Here is a 24902-nt window from a genome sequence, read left to right on the forward strand (position 1 = left end):
TGTCCCAGTTAAAAGGGAAGACATGATAACACACAGCACAGCCCCAGCTCTAGCTCGGGGGAAGTCAAATTTAATACATATTTCACATTTTTCAACCACAAAAAAGCATCAAAAGAAAACTCCAACTGTTTCCCACGGTCACAGAAACGATTGACCAATCAAAGCTTCGTATTCCAGGATTTACCCGGCTCTTATCACACTGAGCAAGGTCACTCCACCTGCTGTGTGGGGACATGCTTCAGGCTGGATTTTTTCTCTTTCCTCAGCTACAAAAACGGCTTTTATCCGCGTATATATTCTAGGATTTTGCAGCGATGAAAGTGCTGTTAACAGGTTGTTTTTATCCGTGTGCGTACAAACATGAAGGGTATTTCTGCTGGCGGGACACTGGACAGGCTAATCCTCTGGTACAGTAGCATCTCGGGGGGCCCACAGGAGGTGTGGCCTCCCTGTGAAGCCGGACGCTTAGGGTTTAACCAGCACGCCACCTGCTTTCTCAGCAGTAAGGAACAGCACAGAGGGGGGTCCTGTTCAGGGGGGGTAAAGAGGATTTTTTGGGGGTTGATTGTCTGGAAACAGTAGGTCGGAAATAGATGTCGTGTGCGTGACTTGATGTGTCAATAAGATATTTTCTGGTTGGACAGAAAAGACTTAATTGACGGATCACAACACGATGTAAATAATTGTCCTCCGTGGCACAAATAGACAAAGTTAATCCGCGTGCGATCCCCCGGCCTCAGAGCACATCCTGTCCCTGCGGCGGCATGCTTTAAGAAAACACCTTTTGTCAATGAAACAGGATTTGCGAAAGTACCATCTGGACCGGAGCTGAGTCTGATCCGCCGAACCAGGTCAGGGTCTGGGTCAGACTGACCTGAGGAGGCAGGTTTAGATATACACTAGATCAAAGACCTCAGTTCATTAGACTTTGTCCCAGGACGCCCCTGAATAAAGCTCTTTATTCTTCTTACATTTGAATAAGTAGGGCTGTGAAAACATGTGATGCTTCTAGTAAGAATAGATTCATATCACATTAGGCTGTTTGTTTTCATTAGAACAACCAAGAGACGCTTCAAAGGACCCAGTGTTGATCGCCTAAAGTGAGAGGAAGTGGAGCTCTCTGCTGTGCAGCCCAGAAAAAGCTGCTAAAAATACCACAGACGCACTTACCACAGACGCACTGAGCCGCTCTACCTCGAGGTCATAACGTGGCCTTGAGAAGAAAACTCCTCTTTCTCGATGTGAAATGTGCATGTGTGCGCTTAATTACAGCTGACTCGCAGATATTCTTTGGGACAGGAAGAAAATAACTGTCAGGATAAATCACTACAGGCTTTTTTTGTGGCATATTTTGTAACATATCCTGTTCTTGCTGCTGCATCCCATCGTCTGAATACATCATCACAGATTAATAACATCAATACGGTTATAATGTATGGCTTTCAGTGATTTGTATGTCACATTTAGTCATCCCTCGTTGATATAGACCGTATTTTTATTGCATCACTGTTGAATTAACCTGTACAGTGAATAAAGTGGCAGCTGAGTGTAAAATATTACATTATGTCATTGACAGCGTGGCTTTTCTGTGGGTCTGCATAAATACGTATTATAAACCGTAGCATCTGCACATGCTGGGAGGAGATTATAAAACCATTTATAGTAAGCCTATCTTAAATTTGACATTAATACTATAGAGAGATCACAGCAGAACTAGACTTCTATAGGAGACTAAAGGCAGACGGGGGTGCAGATTGGTATGGAATATAATAAATAATGTGCATTTGTGCATATATAACTATTTTATTTCCCCCCTGTAAAGCATATATGCAATATTTAAAACACTACAAACATTACTCATAGCATTTATTCCTCTCAGTCACTTATTTCTATTATATAAATAATTTTAATAGGAGAGCTGCATGTGTGATATACACACACACAAACGAAACCTATGAGCAGACTGTGTCAGTACAGCTAAACAAAAGCAGGTCCAGAGCCAATCTGCGCATCCAAAACGCCAAATGCGTCGTGATTAAACTGCTGTGATAATAATAATAATCGCCTTCGCATGACGTCGTCCTATATTCCTGCGCGCTCCCGTTGCGCGCGTCCGCTACGAGCGTGCAGGTCCACGTGAGGTGGGCGGAGCAACCATAAGGAGGCTTTAAGAGGGCTCGAGCTTCTATAACCAATCAGGGGTCGACATTTTAATGTAAATCCATTGCTAGGCAACAGCTTTGGTCCTTGTTGACAGACAACAGTCACGAAACACTGCAGCAGGAAGTGAACAAGGACACTTTTTGCATGTTTACGTCTTTATGTAAACGCTGACAGTGGTCCCCTTCTGAGCCATTTAGGTTTTAACTGGGTTAATTGTTGCCTAGAAACGTGGAATGGGGAAACATCCAGCTTTATTTGTTATAAACTGTGGAGTTAAATTGTTTATTTGTGGTCAAACTGGAGTTTTGTGCAGAGTTTTAGGATTTCTTAAGGAAAAAAGAGCAAATTTAGGACCAAAAATACACTTTAACCTACTTATTTCTTGAGAATGCACCACTGGGATCCGTCTTGTGTCTAAAACCTCCAAAAGCAGCATTGAAAAAGAAGTTTGAAACCACTTTGGACTTTTTTTGTTTTCATTTTTTTATTTGAGGTGCAACTGTCTAGTGCAATTGTAACGTCACATTTGTGATGGGCTGAGGAACATGCACAAAAACATCGACATAATTCTGCTGCGCACTTTCCTTTTCTCTCTCTCTCTCTCTCTCTCGTTATGTCTCATTATTGTGTTCAGCGCTGCAGCTGCACAACGGGCAACTCAAAACACTTTGTCTGTACAAAAGACCAAAATAAAGGAAACCATCGTCATCCATGAAAACAAACAACAATAGAACGCGTCCCCAAAAGCGGTAAAACGGATCGTTGAAGCGAGTGAGCTGAGCGCGGGCAGAGAGGAGTTCACATACAGTACGAGGCCGTGTGTCGCTGCAGGAGAGGCAGCGTCTTAGTGTCGAGGTAAAGGATCCTCTTTGTGTTCCCGCCCTGAGGAATGACATCACAGGTAGATCAAAACCTGGCAAAACCATAGATATATATATACACACACATCTATATACATACATGTTGAATCAAATAACTAAAAAAAGCTTATATATGTATCTATGGTTAGAAACCAGGCACTTGGCAGAATTGGAAATGTTTCATCTGTACACAGCTGACTACCTAGAAACAGTCTTGTCTTACTTATTCGCCTTTTCCCATCACTTATTTTCACACGTCACTTAATTACATCGACATAAAACGGACAAAAACAAACCTTTCCCTAAAAAAACCTTGATTCCCTGCATACATGTTCAACGCTCCGAGCAAAGGGGAGAGTGCGTAGAGGGCGGGGACGGCGGCGTGAACCTTGAAAAGAACAAAGGGTTCTCGAAAGTGAACAAAGAGGGAGCAGCTAATATATATTTCGTTCTTTAAAACCCACTCCGAACCCAGAAGAGGACGACATCTTTTAATATCGTCCCAGGATAATTGCGAGCCGGGCTCTTTGACTCCCATTCCAGATGGGTCGTACCGATCTTTACAGAGTTCGTCCACTTAAAAAAAAAAGTGCATGGACAAAAATTCATAGTGTGTGCTGATGGACAGTGCTGGGTTGAGATGGGGTTGGGGGTCGGGGGGGGGGGGGGCGAAGACGATGGCACATTTTCCACAGGTCACACAGCGAGGGATTCGACGGCAGCGTTCTCCCCCGTGATTGGCCGAGCCTTACGTTAGCGCCTCCCTCCGTCTGTCGGTTCTTGTCAGCTCTGTCCTTCCCTTCATCATCGCCGTGATGAAGACGACGATTGTCTGAAGCAGGTAATAAAAGCGGACACGTACACACGCACACACACGCACGCACGCACGCACGCACGCACCGGTGCAACTCCAAAGTCTTTCAGTTAAATTAAATGTGCAACAAAAGAAAGTTCGTCCTCCGGTTAAGTTGAAGTGCGCGCTCCTCCAGATGGTGGCATAGTCGGTTCACAGTATGGCAAAGGCTCCTTCCACCTCCTCCTCTTCTTCTTCTTCCTTCCATCCCCTCTTTCACTCATCCTCAGGGGGTGCAGTTTCTGTGTTACGCAGACGTGCTGGAGCTCTGTGTGGAGGGGAGGGCCTGTGCGGTTCCGGCGGGGGCCAGGAGCTGCTCGGTGCCGGTCGGGGAGCCGCCGGTCTGGACCTGCGCCTGGAACTGAGCCATCTGCTCGGGGCTGGCCAGGTTCTTGAGCAGGTTGTTCTCCTGCTCCAGCTGAGTGTTGCGCTCAATCAGCTCTTTGATCTGCTCCTTCAGAACCTCCACCTCCTCGCGCACGGCGTACATCAGGTGGCTCTTCACCAGGTCCTGAGGACGGAGAGAGGAGGAGCGATAAGATTAGATATGCCTTTCATCGGGTTCACACATTTCTGTTGCAGACTGTGGACACGTCCCAACATGTTTAATAGTATAACGTACTTTTACGCAGTAAGAAGAATGTCCTCTCATGAAACAATAACAATCTGAAGGGAACTGATGCCAAACAGCATGTTCCCAAAAGTGTGGATTTACTGCTTTTCTCTCATTTATAGACATAAACGACTTATTTCATTCTATTTCTTTAAGATTTGCAAGCTTTACATTTATATTGTTTGGTATTCCGTCTCGGGAAGCACGTTGTAAGAGTGTTATGGAAATAAGGATTAACATTGTTGTTGTTGTTTTTAATATTTCGGACTGTTGGTCAGATAAGACAGGCAGTTTGAGGGCGTCACCTTTGGCTCTGGCGTCCTGTGACAGGCAATTTTCTTTAAAAAATCTAATTTACAAATGTCAAAAATTGAAATCAGGGCATTTACTGAATTTTAGGGACACTTAAAAAGTTAATTGGTGCGTCCATTATTAAAAGGTTGCTGCTTTTTAATGTGAAATGAGCTCAGATTAAACCGTGTACAGGAGTAAAAAAAAGCATCCTATTGTTGTTTTCAGCGCCGTTTGTGCGAGTGTGTGTCGGAGACGGAAATGTAATTAACTGCCAACAAAGTGACGGCTTAATGCAGGATGAGGTTATTGGCCTAAACTTGTAAATATATATTTATTTTTAAATTTGGAGCCAAATTTTGCACCTCAGTCACATTTTACTCAGAGATTTCTTGGGCCGTTTTTAAGCTTCGCCCTGATAATTTCTGACACTGACGGAGACATTTAGCAGATCACACACCCTTTCTATTTTTATAAAATCTATTTTTAGCTCATCCATGTTTATTCACTCTCAACACACACAACCAGGAACAACCAGTCACTCCCTACTAGCATTATAAAAATACTCCTACAGTAGAATTAACTGCAGGAAAAGATGAGTCAGACACATGCTGTGAAGGGGGAGCTGTGTGACACAGCAGAGCGAAGGCTCATTTTGCATGAAGCACAGCATATGCCAGCTGTTTCAGGGGATGGGGGAGGCTTTCTCAAAAGAGAAGCAGCTGTGTGGAGCATTCCCATGCTGCTGTCTGACGGTGTGTGCTGTGCCAGTCTGCTGAAGGAGGATTTAATAATCTGAGCATCCCCTCCTCTGTGGACCAGCCCCTCCTCCTCCTCCTCCCTGTCCCGGTACGCAGCGAGGGAACAAAATGTTCCTGCACCGGGGTGGGAGGAGCCAGGCACCGGCAGAGTTATTTATACTGAGCCGCGGGCGGCGGGGAGGCTGCTGCTTGCCTAGCAACACGGGACAGAGAGGGGGCGAGGGGGTGAGGGACTGTATCTATATGCATGAGACGGAGAGAGGAGGGGGATAGCGTGTGAACCCCAGCCTGGCCCACAGCAGGCCCGGGGTCCCCGGTCTGAATCGTGACAGAGCAGGGAAGTCCTGTTGACTCTAATGAAGGGACCAGCAGGTGCATCTGCAGCTTCATTTCTAATCAAAGTCACATCTAGGATACAGAGAAGCACCATCACGCCTCTCATCCATGCATTATTCAACTTGCTTCATGTCAACCGTGTCATATGAAACATCTTAGAAATATTAGTAACACATCAACATGAAGCATAAAGGGCTGGATGGAGCTGGGAGCGTCCACGTCTGTGCTCTGGTTACATAACACCCGGTGCAAAGCAGAGACAATGACTGGTTGTAGAAGCTTACCATCGCCTGTTCGATCTTGTTGTCAATAGCCACCACACTTGCACCGGAAGAGCTGGGGACAGAGAGAAAACTGGGTTGGTTATAACGGCATAACACAAAGATGCATTAGCTGAACACTGCAGGCTGCTTTGATCGACTCTCCTCATTTGGTTGTTTTTTTTATTTGTGGCTGACATTTGAGATTTCTTTCTGCCAAACCCCAAATAAAGAGGATCACACTGACGCTGTCAACCAGCAGCGGGGATGTGAATTTAGTGTCTGCAACAAAGCAAATGGAGGTCGAGGAGCTTTGACTTTGATGGCGGAGTCAGTGAGGCAGCATCTCCGGGCGCGTGGCCTCGTCTCATCCCCAAAGCACAGACACTGCGCACAGACATTTACCTGCTGTCGACCCGGACGGACGCGCTCTCCTTCCCGAGCACGGAGGACAGAAACGAGATCGAGAAATTCCTCAGTTGACAGACGCCAAGATCCATCGCCACCGTGTAACATTGGGAATTCATGCTATCCAGCCCATTAAAACCCCCAGAGGCGAGTCTTCGGCTGCGCAAACTGGAAATCCAGCGGTGAAAAAGGTAGAAAAACTGCGCATTATTGAGCGCAGGACGTCGGGTCTGCTCTCCGGGCGACCGTGGAGCTCGCAGCCGGGACGGAGCACACAATAGACTGAGCAGCGGGCTGCAGCTCCGCGCACCGCGGCTCCCTCTCCGGATAATGCAGGCAGGAAAAACAGCGCCAGCGGCCCCGTGATTGGCTGGGTAAGGGGGCTCATTAGCATAATGCACGCGGGAGAATGACGCAGCGGCGCCCCTGATTGGAGGAGAGCTCGCTCATTGTAATGATTCATGCGACATCTCTCCACCTGCTGCACCCGTCCTCTATAAAAGCCCGCATCCACCCACGGAGGGAGAGAGGGGACTGCCTCGACTTAAAAACACTCAGCAGCAGCGGACATTTTACTTTTAAGCGTCTGTTTTCTCTCCAAACTGGGGCGTTAATGTGTTTGTTTCATGCTTCAATGTGCACTGCAGGTGCTGGGGACACTTTGGCTGAAACAATGTCTCCACCTATTGGTTGTAGGTCACAACACAGTCATCTGATGTAACATAATCAATCTCCCACCCTGACGCAGAGGCTGACCTCAAAACAGTGACAGGAAACTAACATTTAGACTCTTAGTCTGTGGTGTTCCTGCTCCGTCCCCTTCACAGCAGTTTGAATGTCTCTAATGTCAACACGCCGTGACGCCCCCCCGTGTTCTGAATTCAGCTTCATCACTTGTGCTTTGATATGGGTTAAAAAGGGGGGGATTTCAAATGTAAGTAAAAGTTAGTGTCAGCCCTGATTTGAAGAATTGCGGTAGCTTAGATTAGTCGTACCTGTTGTATTACACATTCATGACTTCTCTGTTCTTTGTGATTTAATCGTGAGGTGTGAATTACTCAAACAGCTGATGAGGTCAATGTATAGGTGAGGACTGATGTGTCTTCTACAGTCAGGGCGTGGTTCTCTCGTCACACCACTGACCACACGGACACATTTGAATTGGATCAGTTTGACCTCTGACTGCTGCTCGTTCCCACCTCTCGACTTTGACTGGACACATGTCAACAACAAAGCCTCAGGCAGCGCGTCAGACGCCTTTAAGCACCTTAGCTGTGTTATATCCGTCTCTGGCTGGAGCGTTCGTTGAGTCAGAAGTGTGTCAACACTGGAGATCAGAAAGAAACTAAGCCCTCGTCCTTCTCCTCATACATGTATTTGTATTTTAGGGCTTCACGGTCAAGGGAACTCTGACGGGGTGGTTTGATTTTAGGGAACTGGAAAATAAAGTTTTTGGCAACTTCTCCTTTCTTCCAAAAGGAGCAGCGTCACATGTTGTAGACAGGTATTAAACACTGTTAAATTGGGCGTTGGGTGCAAAACTTAAGTAGCCAACTGTAGGAAAAGTGTGTTTTTGTAGTTGGAGATTTCATGTTGGACAGGCTGTTGTTGGTTCATTGGGTTCGGGAGATTAATGGCGTGATAACTGAGCAAAGGGAAGCAAATAGGGGCCGACTGGATCAATTGAGGAACTGGAACACGGTGCTTATCTCTGGCAGTTGAGATCTGAGGGAAAAAACTGAAAGCAGACCTGATAAAAGACATGGTCTGCAGCTTTCATAGTCCCACACAGTCAGGCGCAGCAACATGCGTGTGGAGGAGCAGGAACATTGTGTCCTCAGACACATTTATAGCCCTCCAAGGCTGCGGAGCGGGAGGTGTGCACATGCTGAGGTGATGTGCCCTGATGCCCTGCAGCAGGTAGAGGCACCACTTTCACATGCTAAGTTGGATTTGAAATCTCTAGGTTCAGTAAACATTCAGTCAACCCAGCGGCCCCACAACGATCAGATAAATCCACACAAAAGCCCCTTGTTTAATCCCCGGGCTGCTGCAGTGACCCCCGCTACACCGCCGCAGACCCCCTGACAACACTACAGCCATCGTTACCTCTTCAGATGCTTCTGCAGCTCCCAGAAGAGCAGCGTTAGCGCCACGGCGTCCCTGGGCTGCACTCCTCGCGCCCCGGCCAGCCCCTTCTCTCTCATTGATGCTCTCAGGCTAAAACACACTCCGACCAAAGCAAAGGGCCCAAACACCCCGAAACCAACACCACCACAATTACTGCACCTCCTCAGTCCTCCTAACCTGCGCCCTTTGACCCTGACCCCCTGCTCCCCTTAGCTGTGGGAGATACACACATATAGGGGAGCTAAACCAACAATGGAGGACGGGGATGGGAGTGCGAGTGTGTACGACGTACTGCCTGGATCACATATAGACTCAAACGATTGGGTGCATGGTGAGGGGAAATAGGTGGGTAGAGTGTGATGTCACTGCATAAGGAGTCATGCCACCTCCCCCTCCTGTTGTTATATAAACCGTCAGTAGAGATTACGCTGATCCGTCCAATAGGATGAGCTACTTTTGACCACACACCCCGCTAGCACGCCACCAAGCCCCACCCTTTGGTCTGCAACCTCTCGCTCCTTCACGTCTCTCCCGTTTGTTTCCTGCAACATCCTCCCTGATGTGATGGGGATGGTGGTGCAGGTGGAGGCAGGAGTGGTGCCCTACTCTTAACCTCCTTGTTTAGGTTTATAGTGAAGAGTTGTGTGCATTTGCCCTTAAAGCCAGACTTCCACCTCCTGCATCCCTTACATTTCCTCACACTGCGACCCTCCGTAAGTTAACTCAAGGAGAATGTGTATGTTGTTCCAGGCGTGCTTGTCACTTCATATCAGTGGACGCTCACTGGACACGCGCACACACACACACACAGTATAGGTCTCCACTGGAGCATGGCTCACGTGTGCCTCCATGTTAGCAATAAAAAAAAAAAGGCTCCCACGCAGACACACATTACAGTCTGAATAAAGACAAGCGCTGATGCAGGGTACAAAAAAACTCAAAGCATCCACACTGTGTATCTAAGAACACACAGCATCAAGTGCAGAGGAACTGCAGAGAACAAAGGGAAGAGGCACCTCCATCAAGATGGCGCGCAGTGTGGACCATAAAATGGCTGCGAGGGGGCGCGCGCACCCCGAGTTTGTTGGTGGGATTGAGCTCAATGCACGCAGTGAGATTATTAACCTCATTAGGCGAAGGTCACGTCCCCTTTTCTTCCCTCCACTGTATGTCACTAATCCTTGACACAGTCGAGGCCCGGAAAACAAGAGCGTCGAGTTAGAAAGAAGGAAAGGGAAAGAAACGCCTTAAATGTCACTAAAAATGGAATTTTGTGACTTCAGATACCTACTGTCGATTCAAAACTGCCGCTATGTATTAGTGACAATGTGTTATTCTCAAGTTTATTAGTGAGAACACTAATAATTACATTGTGAACTTGCTGTTTTGGGTCAGCGTGCGCATGCCCGCTCGGAACAAAAGGCTCGAAACCCGTCTGAGGGGAGTGTTTGCTGATGTGGAGACGGTTGACATTCAGCCAATCGTTGAGGGTGCAACAGGCTCGGCTCAGCCAATGGCGGGAGACGGTGACGTCATGACCTCGCAGATGGGATGCTTTCATTCATTATGTATCCGTGTCCATCTAAAGCGTGTGTATGCGGCACGTGCAAAGGGCTGACCCATATATCACCACTATGGTAAAGCTTAACGTATACTACAGTGCAGGAGGGAGACTGAGAAAACAAGCAGTGATGATGTAATAACCAAACTGAAATCTTTCTTATTAGCCAGGCTACTGTGTCCATGTACCCCCGAGATTCCCACAGCCACATTAATCACCTTCGACCTTAAAAAAAACAGCATCAGTGGCTCAAACGTTTTGAGCCGATCTGAACAGAAAAGAAAAGGGTGGTGGTGAACGTCTTGGCCACACCCTGTGGAGCTTACATAAGGGCGGATGTGTCGCCAGTGTGGCAGCAGACGACGGATCTGGAGGAGTACGACACTGCCCACACAGTTAAAAACAGAGTTTCATCGCAAAACAAGGACTTAAACATTACAATGCTGCTGCTTTTAATGAATTCCCACTTATTAACAACATTTCTTAAATATTTCTCATACTTGTTTTTTATCACTTTTGGATTTTAACACCTGTAATTGATTTGTTTTACAGTACATTGAGCTGAATTTCATGTAATGAAAGGTGCTATATGAACAAACCCCTTATTTGGACTAATGTTAACTATATTTGAGAAAGTGACGCCTATCTCTAAATCCAAGTTCTGGTAGTTCAGGCTCCTAGCTTGAGAACTGTGTTGGAAAAAACGCTAAATTTGGACATTTCTGTGCATTACAGAAGCTGAACAGGCAATTTGTTTAGTATTTGAAATAGGGAAACACTTTTTTAAATCCACACAGACATCAAGACGAGGGGAGAGTAAAATAAAGGAGAGGAAGTCTTAAAGCTGCGGTGGTCAGATGATCCAGAAAACGATCAGATCGATAACGGTAGCAGAGACCTAAAAGCCTTCTTGTGTATCTGCTGCACATACACCCTGCCCTTTATCCGCATATTCCCCAAAGCACCCCGCTGAGTGTAAGGAACGCTTCCGTCTCACTTTATTGTTCGGTTTGAGTGAAAGCAGAGCTCAGGCTGTAGTGTGTGTGTGTGGTCCTGAAAAGGCTCCAACTCGAAGTTATATGAAATTCAGAAAGGGTTTGATAAAAGAGAGCAATAAGGGAAGTCACATGAAAGTAATGTCCACAAAAACCACCCATAACACTGGCTTCACTTTTTAGATCCCCTCCTCAAATAATGTTTCCCTGCATCCCTCTCTCTCTCTCTCTTTTCACCACTTTAAGCTTCTCTGCCTTTCGCCTGCCTCCTTCCGCATCACTTGCCCTCAAGCAGTTGGGAGACATGAGCTTGCGTGCGTGTCCCGTTTGTGTGCGAGGCAATGTTTGCAAACTGGCGGGATCCGGTTTTGGAGGCTGGCATTTTTGCACAGAGGAGAGCCAAGGCCGACAGCAAGATCAACCTCGCTGCACACACACACAGACACACACACACACACGCTGAAGCAGGGGAAGAGCTTAGCTATAGCTTCCAAATTAAGGGACCAAAAAACGGGAAATGATCAGGATTTGTTGTTTTAACAGATTACATAATCTAATTTTAACCTGCAGCATACTTTTTCTGTTTTCAAGGTATAATTTACGACGAAGGTAGCAATCATTCAAGAACCACCTTTCATTTGTTTGCAACAGGGGATAATCTCCCTTGATCTTTGCCCAAATACAGACAAAACAAGGAGCGGGAACGCCCCAAAACTCATCCAGCTCTCATGGCATCACACAGCTTCAGGGCAGTGGCTCTTCAGAGCGTAAGTGAATCAGTCTCTGACATGCACGCAATGCCTTACATAACCAGCCTCTGTGCCATATGGGCCACGGAAGACACAGAGGAGGGAGACAATCTCTCTGCTAATTTAGTGACACCGCAGACGTGCTTTGCTCTTCTAATGGATGAGCTATTAACACATTCCTCAACAACTGTGCCTTCTATGTTAGCAAGGGATGTGTGATGTATAGAAACGGCATAAAGATGCAAAATGTCCACAAGTCTGAGGTAAAGCCGACAAACTGCTTATTTGTTAGTCAGTTTACTATCACGTAAAAACCGTTTAACTCTAAATTTAGAGCTTGAACAGTGATTTAAAGGTCCCATATTAACTTCTTCTTATTCTAGGTAATTGAGGGTTCTACTAAACATGTTTACATGCTTTAATGTTCAAAGACACTTTATTTTTATCCCACTGTCTGTCTGAATATACCTGCATTCACCCTCTGTCTGACACGCTCCATTTTAGCACCTGTCTCTCGAAGCAGCCCTCTTGAAAAAGTCCTTTAAACAATAAATTTGATCATTTAACTAATTGACAATTTATGCTACTGTGGAGCGACTAATTCATCAAAAGACTTGTTTCATTTCTGGCGTGTATGCAGCCACACTCACACAGAGGAAAGACAACAGGAAGACAGCCTGCTCGGGTTTTAAACTGGCACATCGACGGGCGATTAAAGGATATAACAAAATCTGGTTGAACTCAATAAATCTATCTCCTCCCGCTTCCTTTTCTGTCTACAAACCCCACAATCTGGCAGCAAGGATCTCCGTGTTGTGAAAGCTTTGTATGCACACACACACAAGCACACGAAAATAACTTCTGGCTCCGCGTGACACGTTTCACACATAAAAGCCCCCTGCCCTCGCTCTGATCCATGTGCTAAAAGAAATGATTATACGTCATGACACACCGACGACATTAGGAACGTCACAGGAAGGCGTGCTGCCGACAGTCACGTGGACGTGCACAGCCTTCGTGTCGACGTAAACAGTGGGAACGCACAGCGAGGACCTCCTCAGCGGCGGTTGAGAAACTTTGCTCGAGGCTCTCCGCAGCGCGCAGACTTCACGCCGCGGCCCGAATGTGTTTTTGCACAGTAGGAGAGGTCGAGGCTATGACCCTAAACAATCAGGACTGAATTATTATTATTTCTTCTCTTTACCAGGAAGTGTCACTTTCTTGGAGATGAATGTTTTTTTTCTCGACAGGTAGCGGAGTGCTCATGTTACCGGGGATGAGTTTGACATTTGTCTTCAAAAAATAAACAAAATAAACAAAAGAAACAAAAGAAACCAGAAACTCGAGGCCTTCCTTGAGACATGTTTGATCAATATTTTGGACTGAGGTTTTTGTTTTTACAGGTTTAACACGTATCTGTTAGCGCTGCTCGATTATGGCAAAATCACTTTACTTTCAATCTATATAGACTGAAAAAATCGTTTTAATACAAACTATATGAATAAATATCTCATCTCATCTTCAGCCTCTTATCCGGGGTCGGGGGTCGGGTCTCGGGGGCAGCAGCTCCAGCAGGGGACCCCAAACTTCCCTTTCCCTGGCCACATTAACCAGCTCTAACTGGGGGATCCTGAGGCGTTCCCAGGCCAGTGTGGAGATCTAATCTCTCCACCTGGTCCTGGGTCTTCCCCGAGGCCTCCTCCCAGCTGGACGTGCCTGGAACACCTCCCTAGGGAGGCGCCCATATATATACTCTTTTAAATAAATGATATAAGAACAAAACAAATAAGATCAGTTAGGCTGTTGTGCACTTCCAGAACTCCTAAACATATATACAAAATGTTTGTAACATGTCGTAACATAATCTAACTCAGTTAAAAGACGCGCTGGATTTAGGACACGAGACAAAGTGAGAGCATAATATCATGATAATCATTTTATCTCTATTATGTTGTTCTCAGAATTATTGGAAGCTAAAATCTTAATAAAATAAAATGCGATGGACCGCCCAGCCCTAGTATGTGCCCTGCTGAAGTGCTCTTGAGCAAGACATATCCCCCGCCTGCTGTATGAGCGACATCCCTTTGCTTTTCTATCCAACAAAGCATCACATTACATTTTTCCATTAGTCTCCCAGGGCCAGGCATGGATGCTCCGCCAGATACCTTTACTTTCATTTTTTCCATTTGAAGTATTATTATGTCTCAAAAAACAGTAGGGCTCAAACGTGTGTTTATTTTAACACGAACCCCCACCCCCACCCCCCACCCCCCCGCACACATTGGTTCACGTGAAATCTTAAATAACAGTAGGTCTCCATGAAAACCGAGCATCCCTCCCACAGTCTCTCACGCCTCTTAATGCAGGTGTTTTGGTACCAAAGGCTCATTTACGGCATCTGAACTATCACATTTCTCCCCTCTGTGAGGTTAAAATCACGTGAGAGGGAGATGACAGAGGAGGAAAACAACATTGCAGGTGTCAAAAAAAAAAGGCTCATGGCACAACCAGTTAAAACCAGTACTGTTGCCTCCGCTCGTGTTTTTCCCTCTGTAAAAGGCCTGAAGGGGGAAAAGCAGCATTCAAAACGTCTCTCCTGTAAACACCTACAGTACCGTTTCAAACACATGTACACACACCGTAAACCACGCCGTCTGAGCTCATAAACAGGATCCTGCAGAGGAGGGCGGACTGACATGCACGGACACATACTCCATCCTCCCAGGAACCTGCAGCTCTGCGTGAGAGGCACAAGGCGAGCAAACGTGACACCGGCCTACTTTGACTGCACCCTCCCAGAACCCCCCCCCTCCCACCCACGGCGTCTAAAACTGAACCTGTCACAGTCGGCTGATGTTCTGAGAGAGTTGCACTTTGAGAAACGTTGCCCTCTGAACGTCATCTCAACTGGGATTCAAACATTATAGTTTCTGAACATAAATATGCCGGCGTGATGCAAGCGTAAATACTCATCAGACTGTGAGACTAAACAAGTTCTTAAGGGCTGCAGCTGACCTTCATCTCAGTTAATAGATTAACCGTTTGCTAAAGGAATATTTGGTATTTTTGTGAGTTAAAAATAACTAAAGAGTTAATCACAGCGGCTGATAGTGCTGGTGTATACCTGTTTTATTTCCTGTTGATGATATGAATATTTCATATGCCGAAAAAACACAAAATATATCATATTGTTCGCTGTGAAGAGCGCTACGGCCGGGGCAAGCTGTGAGTGTATAGACAGGGGACTCCTGTTAACTGCAGACCCGTCTTACTGACAGTTCATTTTCAACACAACAATAATTAACAACCCACAGCTTACTGCATGCAACGGGCCAAAACACCATGACACACACACACAATTTGTAACACTGATAATTGTACAAACTGCATGTTTTTATATTCCATGTACTTCTGACAGTAGAATGAGTCTCTAGAAATCTATTTTATGGCCCAGAAATAAAAACCCGATACACAATAACACCACCAGGATTGTCAAACAAAGCGTTTGACACAAATTATAAGTCACACCAGTCGAGTCAGTAACAGAATGAAGCCGTAAATAGATCCATCATTTGATTCGGCTCTACAATGATGAGTTATGAGAAGCAACAGAAAGTAAAAAGTGTAATTTGGTATAAAACCAATGAGCCTCATAGTGCAAGTGCAGGTAGATTGTAATGTAACTGGGACTAAAGAGCCGTAGACCAGATGTATCCACGCAATAACTGTGTGTTTTGTATCTACATATATGTCAAAATGAGTTACTGATAAATCCGGTTCATGCAAAATCTTTTCCAACAGAACAAATAACAGGTCCTAAACAGTCTGACTCAGCTGATAGAAACTCGTCCGTGGGAAATTTCAGTCCATCACTAAAAATGAGCACACCTGCTGCGTTACAAACCCTGCAAAAGGACATCTGAGCTCACTATCTGGGGCCTCCTGCAGCCTGTAACCATGCTCATCACGTATTACACTCTCGTTTCTGATCGCAAGCACAGAGGAGATCTAAAGGCACTTATTGTGATTCATACATTGCGTGCAGGAAGGACCTTTCCACTCCGCTGCAGGGCATAATTTAGGTCACTGATTCTCAAAGCACGTTAGCGTTACATAAACAACTGTTGACCGGGCTGGGGGGGGATTTATGAGCCGAGGCTGCCACCTTGTGGGGTAACAGCGGTACGACAAGGGGAGGGCGAACAATGACAGTGAAGAGAATTTCTCTGTTGAAGCAGGGTTTGATGTCACATCCACTCAATGACTGAACAACCTTCAGGCGTGATTCATTGCTTTTGACATCCACGAGATGCCGCCCAAGAAACAGGACGCACCTTTTAAGCTGCTGTTCGACTTCCAATCTGAGAATCCACCGAACCGGAATGACGACGCAATAAAACAGAATGATGATGTGCCAAACGAGAGCCGCATGGTCGCACAAAGACAGAACATTAGAGGCGGTGTCTGTAGACGCACATCTGTTTCTTGCCTCAGTGAAACTACCTGGGGTTTACAGTGATCCCACAGCGTATAACATTAAAAAAACACAAGCAGATGTGCCCGCAGAGAAGTCTTTCAGGCAGGATATCACAGAGTTTAACTTCTAAAACAAAAATATATGAAGACTTACTTCAGTTTCAGCCGTGGGCTTACGTATAAATATACTTTACATTTAACTCCACATGTGAAACTTCTTTAACTCTTGGTTCCTGAACTTACCCAAAATGTCTTAATATTAATAATAATATTCATTCATTCATTCATCTTCAACCGCTTATCCCAGGGTAGGGGTTCGGGGGGGCTGGAGCCGATCCCAGCTGACATCGGGCGTTTCCCATTTGTTCAATAATTTTGTTTCCTACCTACTTGCTCAAAAATATCAATGTGCCAGTATATTAAATCTCTACTTGTTACATATATAAGGTTAATGTTCTGGTGAATTGTCCCTTCCCATATTTCCCTAAACAGGATTTGAATTTCTTCTAATTCACACGTTGTAGATTAGTTTGGTCAAAATCATACGTGTTTATTTAAGAGGTAAACATTACTTAGAAATATGAGGCTTCGTGCTAGATGGAGAAAGCCTAATGGGAAAGTTAGCATGACATGATAATGCAGTCAGGAAATTATGAAATGATCATTTCATTTAGTGAAATGACTTTTAAACGCAGTTACACATAAACCTACACAATAACACTGCACATACTATAGTTGATATACCTTGATCACAAGGTATGAAGGTAAACCAACACAGTAAAAATGTAGTTTTATTGTAAGTTTCACTTTGAGTTGATGTGTCTCACGTTAGTCATTGTTAGGTTTATAAGAGTGTATAACACCTACCATTATCTTATCTCGGGGTGTGTTCACTTCACAAGAGCAACGGTTCATACATGTATTTGTTGTTAGGCATGACTCAGTGCTCCGTTTTGTGTTTATACCATAAATAGTTAGAATAGTGCACTGGATTACTTAAAGACCTTAACATGGGCACTTAAAGAAGTGAGGATTTTCTCTTTCTTTATACATCATAACTGGATTTCTGACAGCAGCCCCGAGCATTGATCCATATTTGGTCTTAGCCGTCGGGGGCTTCCTCTACCTCATAAAGCTCAGTTTTGGCTGAATGTCAGTGTTAAGTTTGACAGGCAGCTTATGCAACATAAAGAGCAGCGGAGACCGCAGCATCACATGAAAACACAACAGCTTTCATTAGACACAGTCAGAAAAGTTTGAACCTTAAAAGATCCCTAATGTGTGAAATGAACGGCTTAAATTCACAACAAAGACGACGACGAGACCATAAACAACATGTGATTGTTCTTCGTCTTAGTACGTGTGCTGTAATGACCTACTCTTATCCTATATCAGTGATTACCGGTGCTGGGAAGTCATGAGATGATTAACGCTTTACAAAACACATGAATCAGAAAACAAGCCTGCATCCACAGAGATTGACGCAGCTTGTTGTCACTATATCAGAAACAACCTTGTGCCCAGGCGCTGGATTATCACCTCTCTTTGTATTCAGGGTGTAAACTCGTGCCCCTTAACGCTGCTGCACACATGCGTACGTCATTAACAAAATGGTAAACGAAAGAATACTGCTTATGTATGAAACTGTGGAGAAATGCTGTGTGCGAGTTTTACGAGCAAATAATCAATGAGGATTGCACACCTCTAACTTTAATGGCTCCAAAGGATGAGGTCCTGCAAATAGATGACCCTAATAAAGCACACTAAACGTACGACGACACCTCGTATATCTCTGACATTTAGTTGGCTGAGAAACACACACGACTACTGTGTTTTAGATTCTTGTGGGGAAATGTGTTGACTGAATAGAAGAATAGAAACGCCTGTTCAGTACACTACGGTATTACTTTAGTTTAGGCTCATTGCCAAAGCATGCTGTACTCAAGGAAAAGCACTGACTGCGCTCACATAAGCAGAGCTTTTGTGATGTTATTACACTCTGCTTCTGCGTCAAAACATCTTGCGGAGTCACACCTTTTGCTTGAAAGGTAAAACAGCTCTAAAGCCAATAAAACTCGTTTAAAGGGGGCGATTGAATACAGTGCATGCACACAAACTGTGGAAAGCAGTAAATAAATGCAAAAAGACCATAGTCCTCTGTGGTTGTGTATAATATACTGTGGTGAGATATGTGTGTGTGTGTGTGTGTGTGTGTGTGAAAGTCACAAGCCTCTACTGTGAGGTAATGCTGGCAGCTATCCAAAAGTCAAATTACACTACCGGCAGCGACCTGCAGGCCTCAATCACACCCGGGGAGCCATGAGGACCTGATGAAAGCCGTGATTAAAGCTCTCTCACTGACATATAGAAACAGACAGCGAAGCGAGTGGTAAAGACAGAATCCTGCAGACGCAGCCTCACATCCCTGTGTTACAACATGACAGGTCATGCACACAGCTGGGCTAAATCAGGCGCTGTCAAAGGCATGAAAGCTGCACCGTGATGCTTAGAAAAGGAGCCAACTGTACTCTGACAACATGTTCTCTTAACTGAAAATTGACAATGAACGCAGCCGATTTGTGCTCTTTGCACAACAATCATCCAGGACAACAAGTTGGTCTCACAGACATTTTGGGCCCAGTCACTGTCTCCCTCTCCGAGCTGCACTGACGACAGACAGCGGCACACGTGCGGCGTCTTTTACTGCCTGCAGACACACATTGGTCAGGCGCTAACTGATTCCAAAAGCTGATCTTTGCTAAGGCAAACAGTTTAACATTTTAAAGCTAAACGGGATATCTATTCAAGATCCGTAGATTCTATCCGTAATCCAATTACTTTGAGTCAAAAGGAATATTTCAGGGATCTTGGACTGTTGGTCTGACAAAACAAACTATTTGAGGACGTCCCATTGCCCTCCGGGAAAATGTTATCCTCATTTTTAAATGTTTTGCACTTACCCAAAACCTGTACCGGTAAAACTTTTTGCTGCATTCTGTCGGTGACAAAAGCGTCCATAGTTGGTGTTAATTTGTCAGTCGGATGTATTAATTGACGCCTGTGGTTGTTTAAATGACAGAAACAACAATAATGCTTCTGCGGTGGCCTTCTCTATCACATGCTGTCACTGTCACTACTGACACGGGTGTTGTCCTGGGACATTGTGACATCATAGCTAAGGGTACTGACTGTTTACCTTTTCATGCTCACTGTTGCTCAATCTCATTGGTAAATACGGGTGTAACTGCCCCGTGGTTGGAGGAAACACCTGTAAAGTTCACTACGGCACAGGAGAACTGGAGGCTGCCAGCTTGGGAGGAAGGAACGCGTGTATGCAGGGAAAGAAAAGGGATATTTTTAAGAGCGGAAGGAGAAGAATGGGCTTGTGTCTCGAGGAAAAGAGGGGGGGGGGGCAGTTTGGACAGCTGATTATGCAAAACTGCAAAAAGTAAACAGACGAGAGGGTGACAAAGGGAGGGATAAACAGAGGGCGACAGTAAGAGAAACAACCCGGATGATGAACAAAGCAGACACACACACACACACTGAGACTGTCTGCAGGACAGTGGCAGATTCATGAGAAGAAAATGAGCCGACAAACAGACGGATCGACGGAAACACACACACACACACACACACACACACACACACACACACACACACACACACACACACACACACACACACACACACACACACACACACACACACACACACACACACACACACACACACACACACACACACACACACACACACACACACACACACACACACACACACACACACACACACACACACACACACACACACACACACACACACACACACACACACACACACACACACACACACACACACACACACACACACACACACACACACACACACACACACACACACACAGTCTTGATGGGGTGCCACGAATAGCTGACAGAAGCCTCCACACATGACAGAATACAGTCCTGCTCTGTCTGCAGCTGAATATGTGACTACGACTGCGTCAACATTTGAGCACCCTGCGCCTCTCCGCTGCCAGAGTTCATGTACAATCTGACCAGCTGAAGATACATAAACAGTAAGCTTCAGCTCCCCAATGACCTGCTGCGCTGATAACTCGATTAGAAGTGTGCTTACTGGCGCGCTGACAAAATGTTGTTTTAAACATGGACCTTCTGGGAAGTCTTCCACAACGTTTGGGAGAGCTTTTTGCCTTTGTTGGCAACAGCCACAATATTCAAAAATATGTTTTGTATTTCAGTTATGGATGCTTGGGTGAGGCTGACGGTGCTCAAACTCCCTTCGTAGCCTGCAGGCATTATTGTTGTTCTCACAACATGAAACTCCTGCTTAACCAGAACACGGGACAGTGCAGTGGTAACACTAGACTGCTGCCACAACAGTGCTCCACTTCTCTTCAGGGAGACTTTGTCAGATTTACGCACGCTGATCAGGCCCTCTACTCTCTCTACAGCACAGACTCTGCATCTTCAAATGGGGCACGGGCGTTTCGTTTTCCAGGGCATCAACTCTTTTTAGTCCAACCACGCGGTTTTACAAACTACCTGCAACTGCAACAACCACTTTGGAGCAGAAAAGATAGCAGGAACGTAGGACTGAGTAATTGTACACATAAATAAACCACCGCGCAGTTCCCCCGGGTTGCTACAAATCAACAGATCCAGTGTCTAATAAAAGACTGAACCTGAGGGGAGATGGGGCACAAATACTGAATGAGAAAGGATAGTGTGAGGCAGCGCAACGGGGAAAACGCAGCCTCGCTGACACAAAGAGTCCTGAGCTAATGGAGGGGGATATGTGAGGGGGGTCAACCGGTGCAGAACATCTGCTGAGTCACCAGCTCCCTCGGTGACTCCACTGCTTACTCCAGCCGCTGATATTTGTACAATAACATGTCCAGTGAGCTGCTTTTCAGCCACTGTCTTCTGGAGGCTGACGGAGTGACCTCAGAGGACAGAGGATCGAGCAAATGTCACATTGGACTTCTGGATTTGAATGAAACGCAATAAAACCAGGCAGAAAACCAGTTGCTGGATTCTGTTACAAGCAAAGCAAGACAGTTAAACTGTGGTCAAAGCACAGTCAGCCAGACATTATAATCAGAGTGTAAAATCTAGAGATGCACCGGTCCGATACCTGAGCAGATATCGGCTCCAATATTGACTAATTAGCTGAATGAGGCCGATCCAGTCATTTCTTTTTTATTAATATGATACACAGCAATACAGTTACAGCGATCTAGTCACTTCAATTCTGTGTTTGCAACACTGGTTAGGGTTTTAAATCACAGTTTAAAACAGCTGTTTGCAGTGCACTTTACATGGGAGTGTTATTTCTTTATTAATAAATAATATTAAATACATTAATATCTGTGTTAATGTGTTACCTTTTTAACAAGGCAACGTGTTTATGTCAAACCTGATGCCTTCACTCACATTGAAAGGTATAAGGTTCATTCATTCAACAGTAAGATCGGATCGGTGTCGGGTATCGGCCGATACACCCAGTTATCAGTATCGGATTGGATCGGAAAAAACTTGATCGATGCATCTCTAGTAAAATCACACTAGGTTGCTGCACTTTTTACCTTAAAGTTTTACTGCAAAAGAAAGCGTTTGTGAGGAAATGTTACAATAAACCTCAGAAACCTTAATCTGCAAAAGAGAGTTGTAGTACATTAGAATAAACAGCTTTGACAGCACAGGCTGTCCTTCCTCACCTGTCCTCCTCCCCTTCAGCATGCTGACTCCTGAGGCCTACAGCAGCAGCGACCATGAAGGCGCTGGCTTCAGCCGACATCCCCATGTGTGCCAGTGTTCCAGCTGCACCGCCGCCCGCTGCAGCCCCCTCTCCCCCTGCTGCCATCCCGAGCCTGGGCAGACCCAGCAGACCTTGGTGCTGGAGGAGAAGCTTCTGGGCATCCTCCAACTGGGATGTTCTCATGGAGCTCCCTCCTCCAGGGACCTGGGTGAGGGTTGCACCCAGATTGAGGAGAGGCTGGAGGTCTGCTTGCAGCGCAGTCAAAGGCATGTAAGGGGTCCCATAGGTGGGCGCCACTGGGACTGTAGAAGTGGAAGGGAGCTGGACTTGTGGCTGTGGGTGAGGTTGGGGTTGAGTTGGCTGTCCTGTGAAAGTAGCCGCGGCAGGTGGAGCTACCTGACCTTGATGGGGCACCTGCTGAGTGATGCTCATCGGTGGCTGTGCCGTGACCCCTGGAACTGGTGTTATGGACATTCCTGTTGTAACATGGGGCTGTGGAGGCTGGACTTGTGTCTGGAAGGGAGCAGTGGGCTGGATAAAGTCTGGCTGTCGGACACTTCCGACTGTGTGGAACTGGGTTGCAGGGTAACCTCCATGGGGTTGAGCCAGGTGGGGATCCACAGCGTAGGGCAGCTGCTGGGGTATTACAGAGGGAGGCTGATTTAAACTGACCTGTGGTGTTGCTGTAGGGAGAGTGCCAGGAGCCACAGTAACAACCTCTTGGGGTAAAACATAGGTCAGACAAGTGGTTTGGGCCAGTCCCTGTGGTGGGCTCTGCATGGCTTGAGGACTGGTGAAGTCCTGGCTCGGTGGCTGATAGGGCTGAAGTGTGTGAGGTGGCTGAACAGCAGGTATGCCCTGATTAATCCCAGCGGTGCCTGCCTCAGTCTCTGCGCCCACCTCTACACTTTTTGATGCCTCAGGTGTAGCTGAATGAGGAACCTCCTTTTCATAGTACTCTGTACATGTCCATCTTCCTTTGCGGAACGGCTCAGAGTTAGTGTCTAGTTTGACCACCCTAAAACGAGAGCCAGTAGCTGTCTGAGTTTGAGTGTGCTGGGTTTGAGTGTTGGGAGCAGCGGCAGCAGGAGGGCCTGCTCCTCCCCCAGCAGAAACTACTTGCCCACTCACATTAGTGTTGTCAAAACCTGCAGGCCCAGGAGGAGGAACTGCAGCGGCAGTGACAGCAGACACATTAGAAGCGTTCACACTGCTTTGTAGATGTGGATCAGTGGCTGTCCCACCAACAATAGGGGCTAATGGTTGGGTCGTCCCACCTGCAGGTTTACTGTTATCCAACACCGGTGGCCTCGGTGACTGGCTTGCCCCGGCTTTGGAAGCCATAGCTGGGCTGGAGCTAGCCAGTGGGACAATGGGGAGAGCTGGCATTGAGGGTTCACCTCCTCCCATGCTATCAGAGTGATGATGGTGGGATTGGCTGGGTTGCTGAGGATAATATTGAGGATGCATGGTCCCATTTGCCATAGGGGTTTGCTGCTGAGAGCCCTGGGGGATGGAATGAGGGGGAAGAGGCTCGTTGGGGGACACAATCCCAGGTGTGTCAACCCCGTGTAGACTGTTGAGTGTCTCATCAGAAGAGCTCCTCTCAGGCACACCTGTGTCCGTGGCCCTGGACACGGACACATCCAGCATCTCAGAGGAGGAGAGGTCCTCTGTGTGCGACTCATCCATGTCATCATAGCTCTCGGTGTCATCTGCTAAACTATTGTTGCCACTCACGTTGATCTGCGCGGAGGTGACGCTTGTGATCTGGAAGCCACTCTTCTTCTTCACCTGGGCTCCAGCCACTTGGGACTGCGGCTGGTGTTGGAGTCCGGGAGAACTGGATCCAGTCTGGGTTGGGTTGTCGTCAGCCGTGTTGGGGGCATTGGAGGAGGCAGGAGCACCGCTGCTACCCCTCCTGTAGTGGAACGCTGTTTTCCTACTCCCGGTCCCAAGCGGCGGATCGCCGGTAAAGTCCTGGTGGTGCATCTTGACCCGTCAATGAGTCACGTAAAGGCCAAAGAAGCGGCTGACGTGCTGTTGAAGCTGCCTACTGTAGCTAGCTGGGTCAGCTGCAATATCGCGATACTTAACGAGCCATTAGTGAGTAGTCAGAATTCGAAATCCAGTTAGCCGTTGGTTAACGTTAGCTTCGAATTGTGTCGGGTCGCCAGTTAGCGGTTAGCCGGTGAATGTCGTCGCATCAATTCCGTCTCCTGGACGTCGAGTCTCTCCCTTTTCCCTGACACAAAAATGATCCTGGCGAACACCAAACTCCGTCTGTTGTCAGCAGATAGCGGTGTCTAAATAATATCCCTCTTTATAGTGGTAAAAAGTACCCGCTGAGTCCATCTCGCTGTCTTAATGGGTCCGTGTTTGCTGTATCATTGCCGGTGAGCAACAGCAGCAGCAGCAGCTAACGGGCTGTCAGTCTCTCACACGGCTAATGGAAGGAGGCTGGGACATACAAAAAAAGCCCGAACTTTGGTGCATGACACATGCGCAGTGACATCTGGTCTGCAATTTTCGCTGCTCAATAGCTGTATTATGTTAATAACAGTTGTGACCTCGTTGTGAACTATACATACTTGATTTGTATAGCACTAATTTTTTCACTGTACTTAAATGTATTTATTATTTTTTTTAACAAACAGTCCATTCT

At 46.3% G+C, this 24902-nt stretch overlaps 1 protein-coding gene across 2 annotated transcripts; it reads right to left on the minus strand.

Moving 5' to 3' along the window:
• Positions 1 to 3691: 3691 nt before the first annotated feature.
• Positions 3692 to 24622, minus strand: LOC310964832 (TSC22 domain family protein 1). 2 transcript variants are annotated; one of them, XM_083938119.1, is made up of 3 exons: positions 22197 to 24622; positions 6162 to 6213; positions 3692 to 4387 (listed from the first exon to the last, which is right to left on the minus strand). In XM_083938119.1, the coding sequence occupies exons 1-3, from the start codon at positions 24227 to 24229 to the stop codon at positions 4124 to 4126; spliced, it is 2349 nt and encodes a 782-aa protein (XP_083794245.1). In that variant the 5' UTR covers positions 24230 to 24622; the 3' UTR covers positions 3692 to 4123. The 2 variants fall into 2 exon arrangements, with proteins under 2 accessions (XP_083794245.1, XP_083794246.1); XM_083938120.1 differs by lacking the exon at positions 22197 to 24622 and adding an exon at positions 6543 to 6859.
• Between the last annotated feature and the right edge of the window lie 280 nt (positions 24623 to 24902).

This window comes from Echiichthys vipera (assembly GCF_963691815.1).
Source record: "Echiichthys vipera genome assembly, chromosome: 23".
Lineage (NCBI taxonomy): Eukaryota > Metazoa > Chordata > Actinopteri > Perciformes > Trachinidae > Echiichthys > Echiichthys vipera.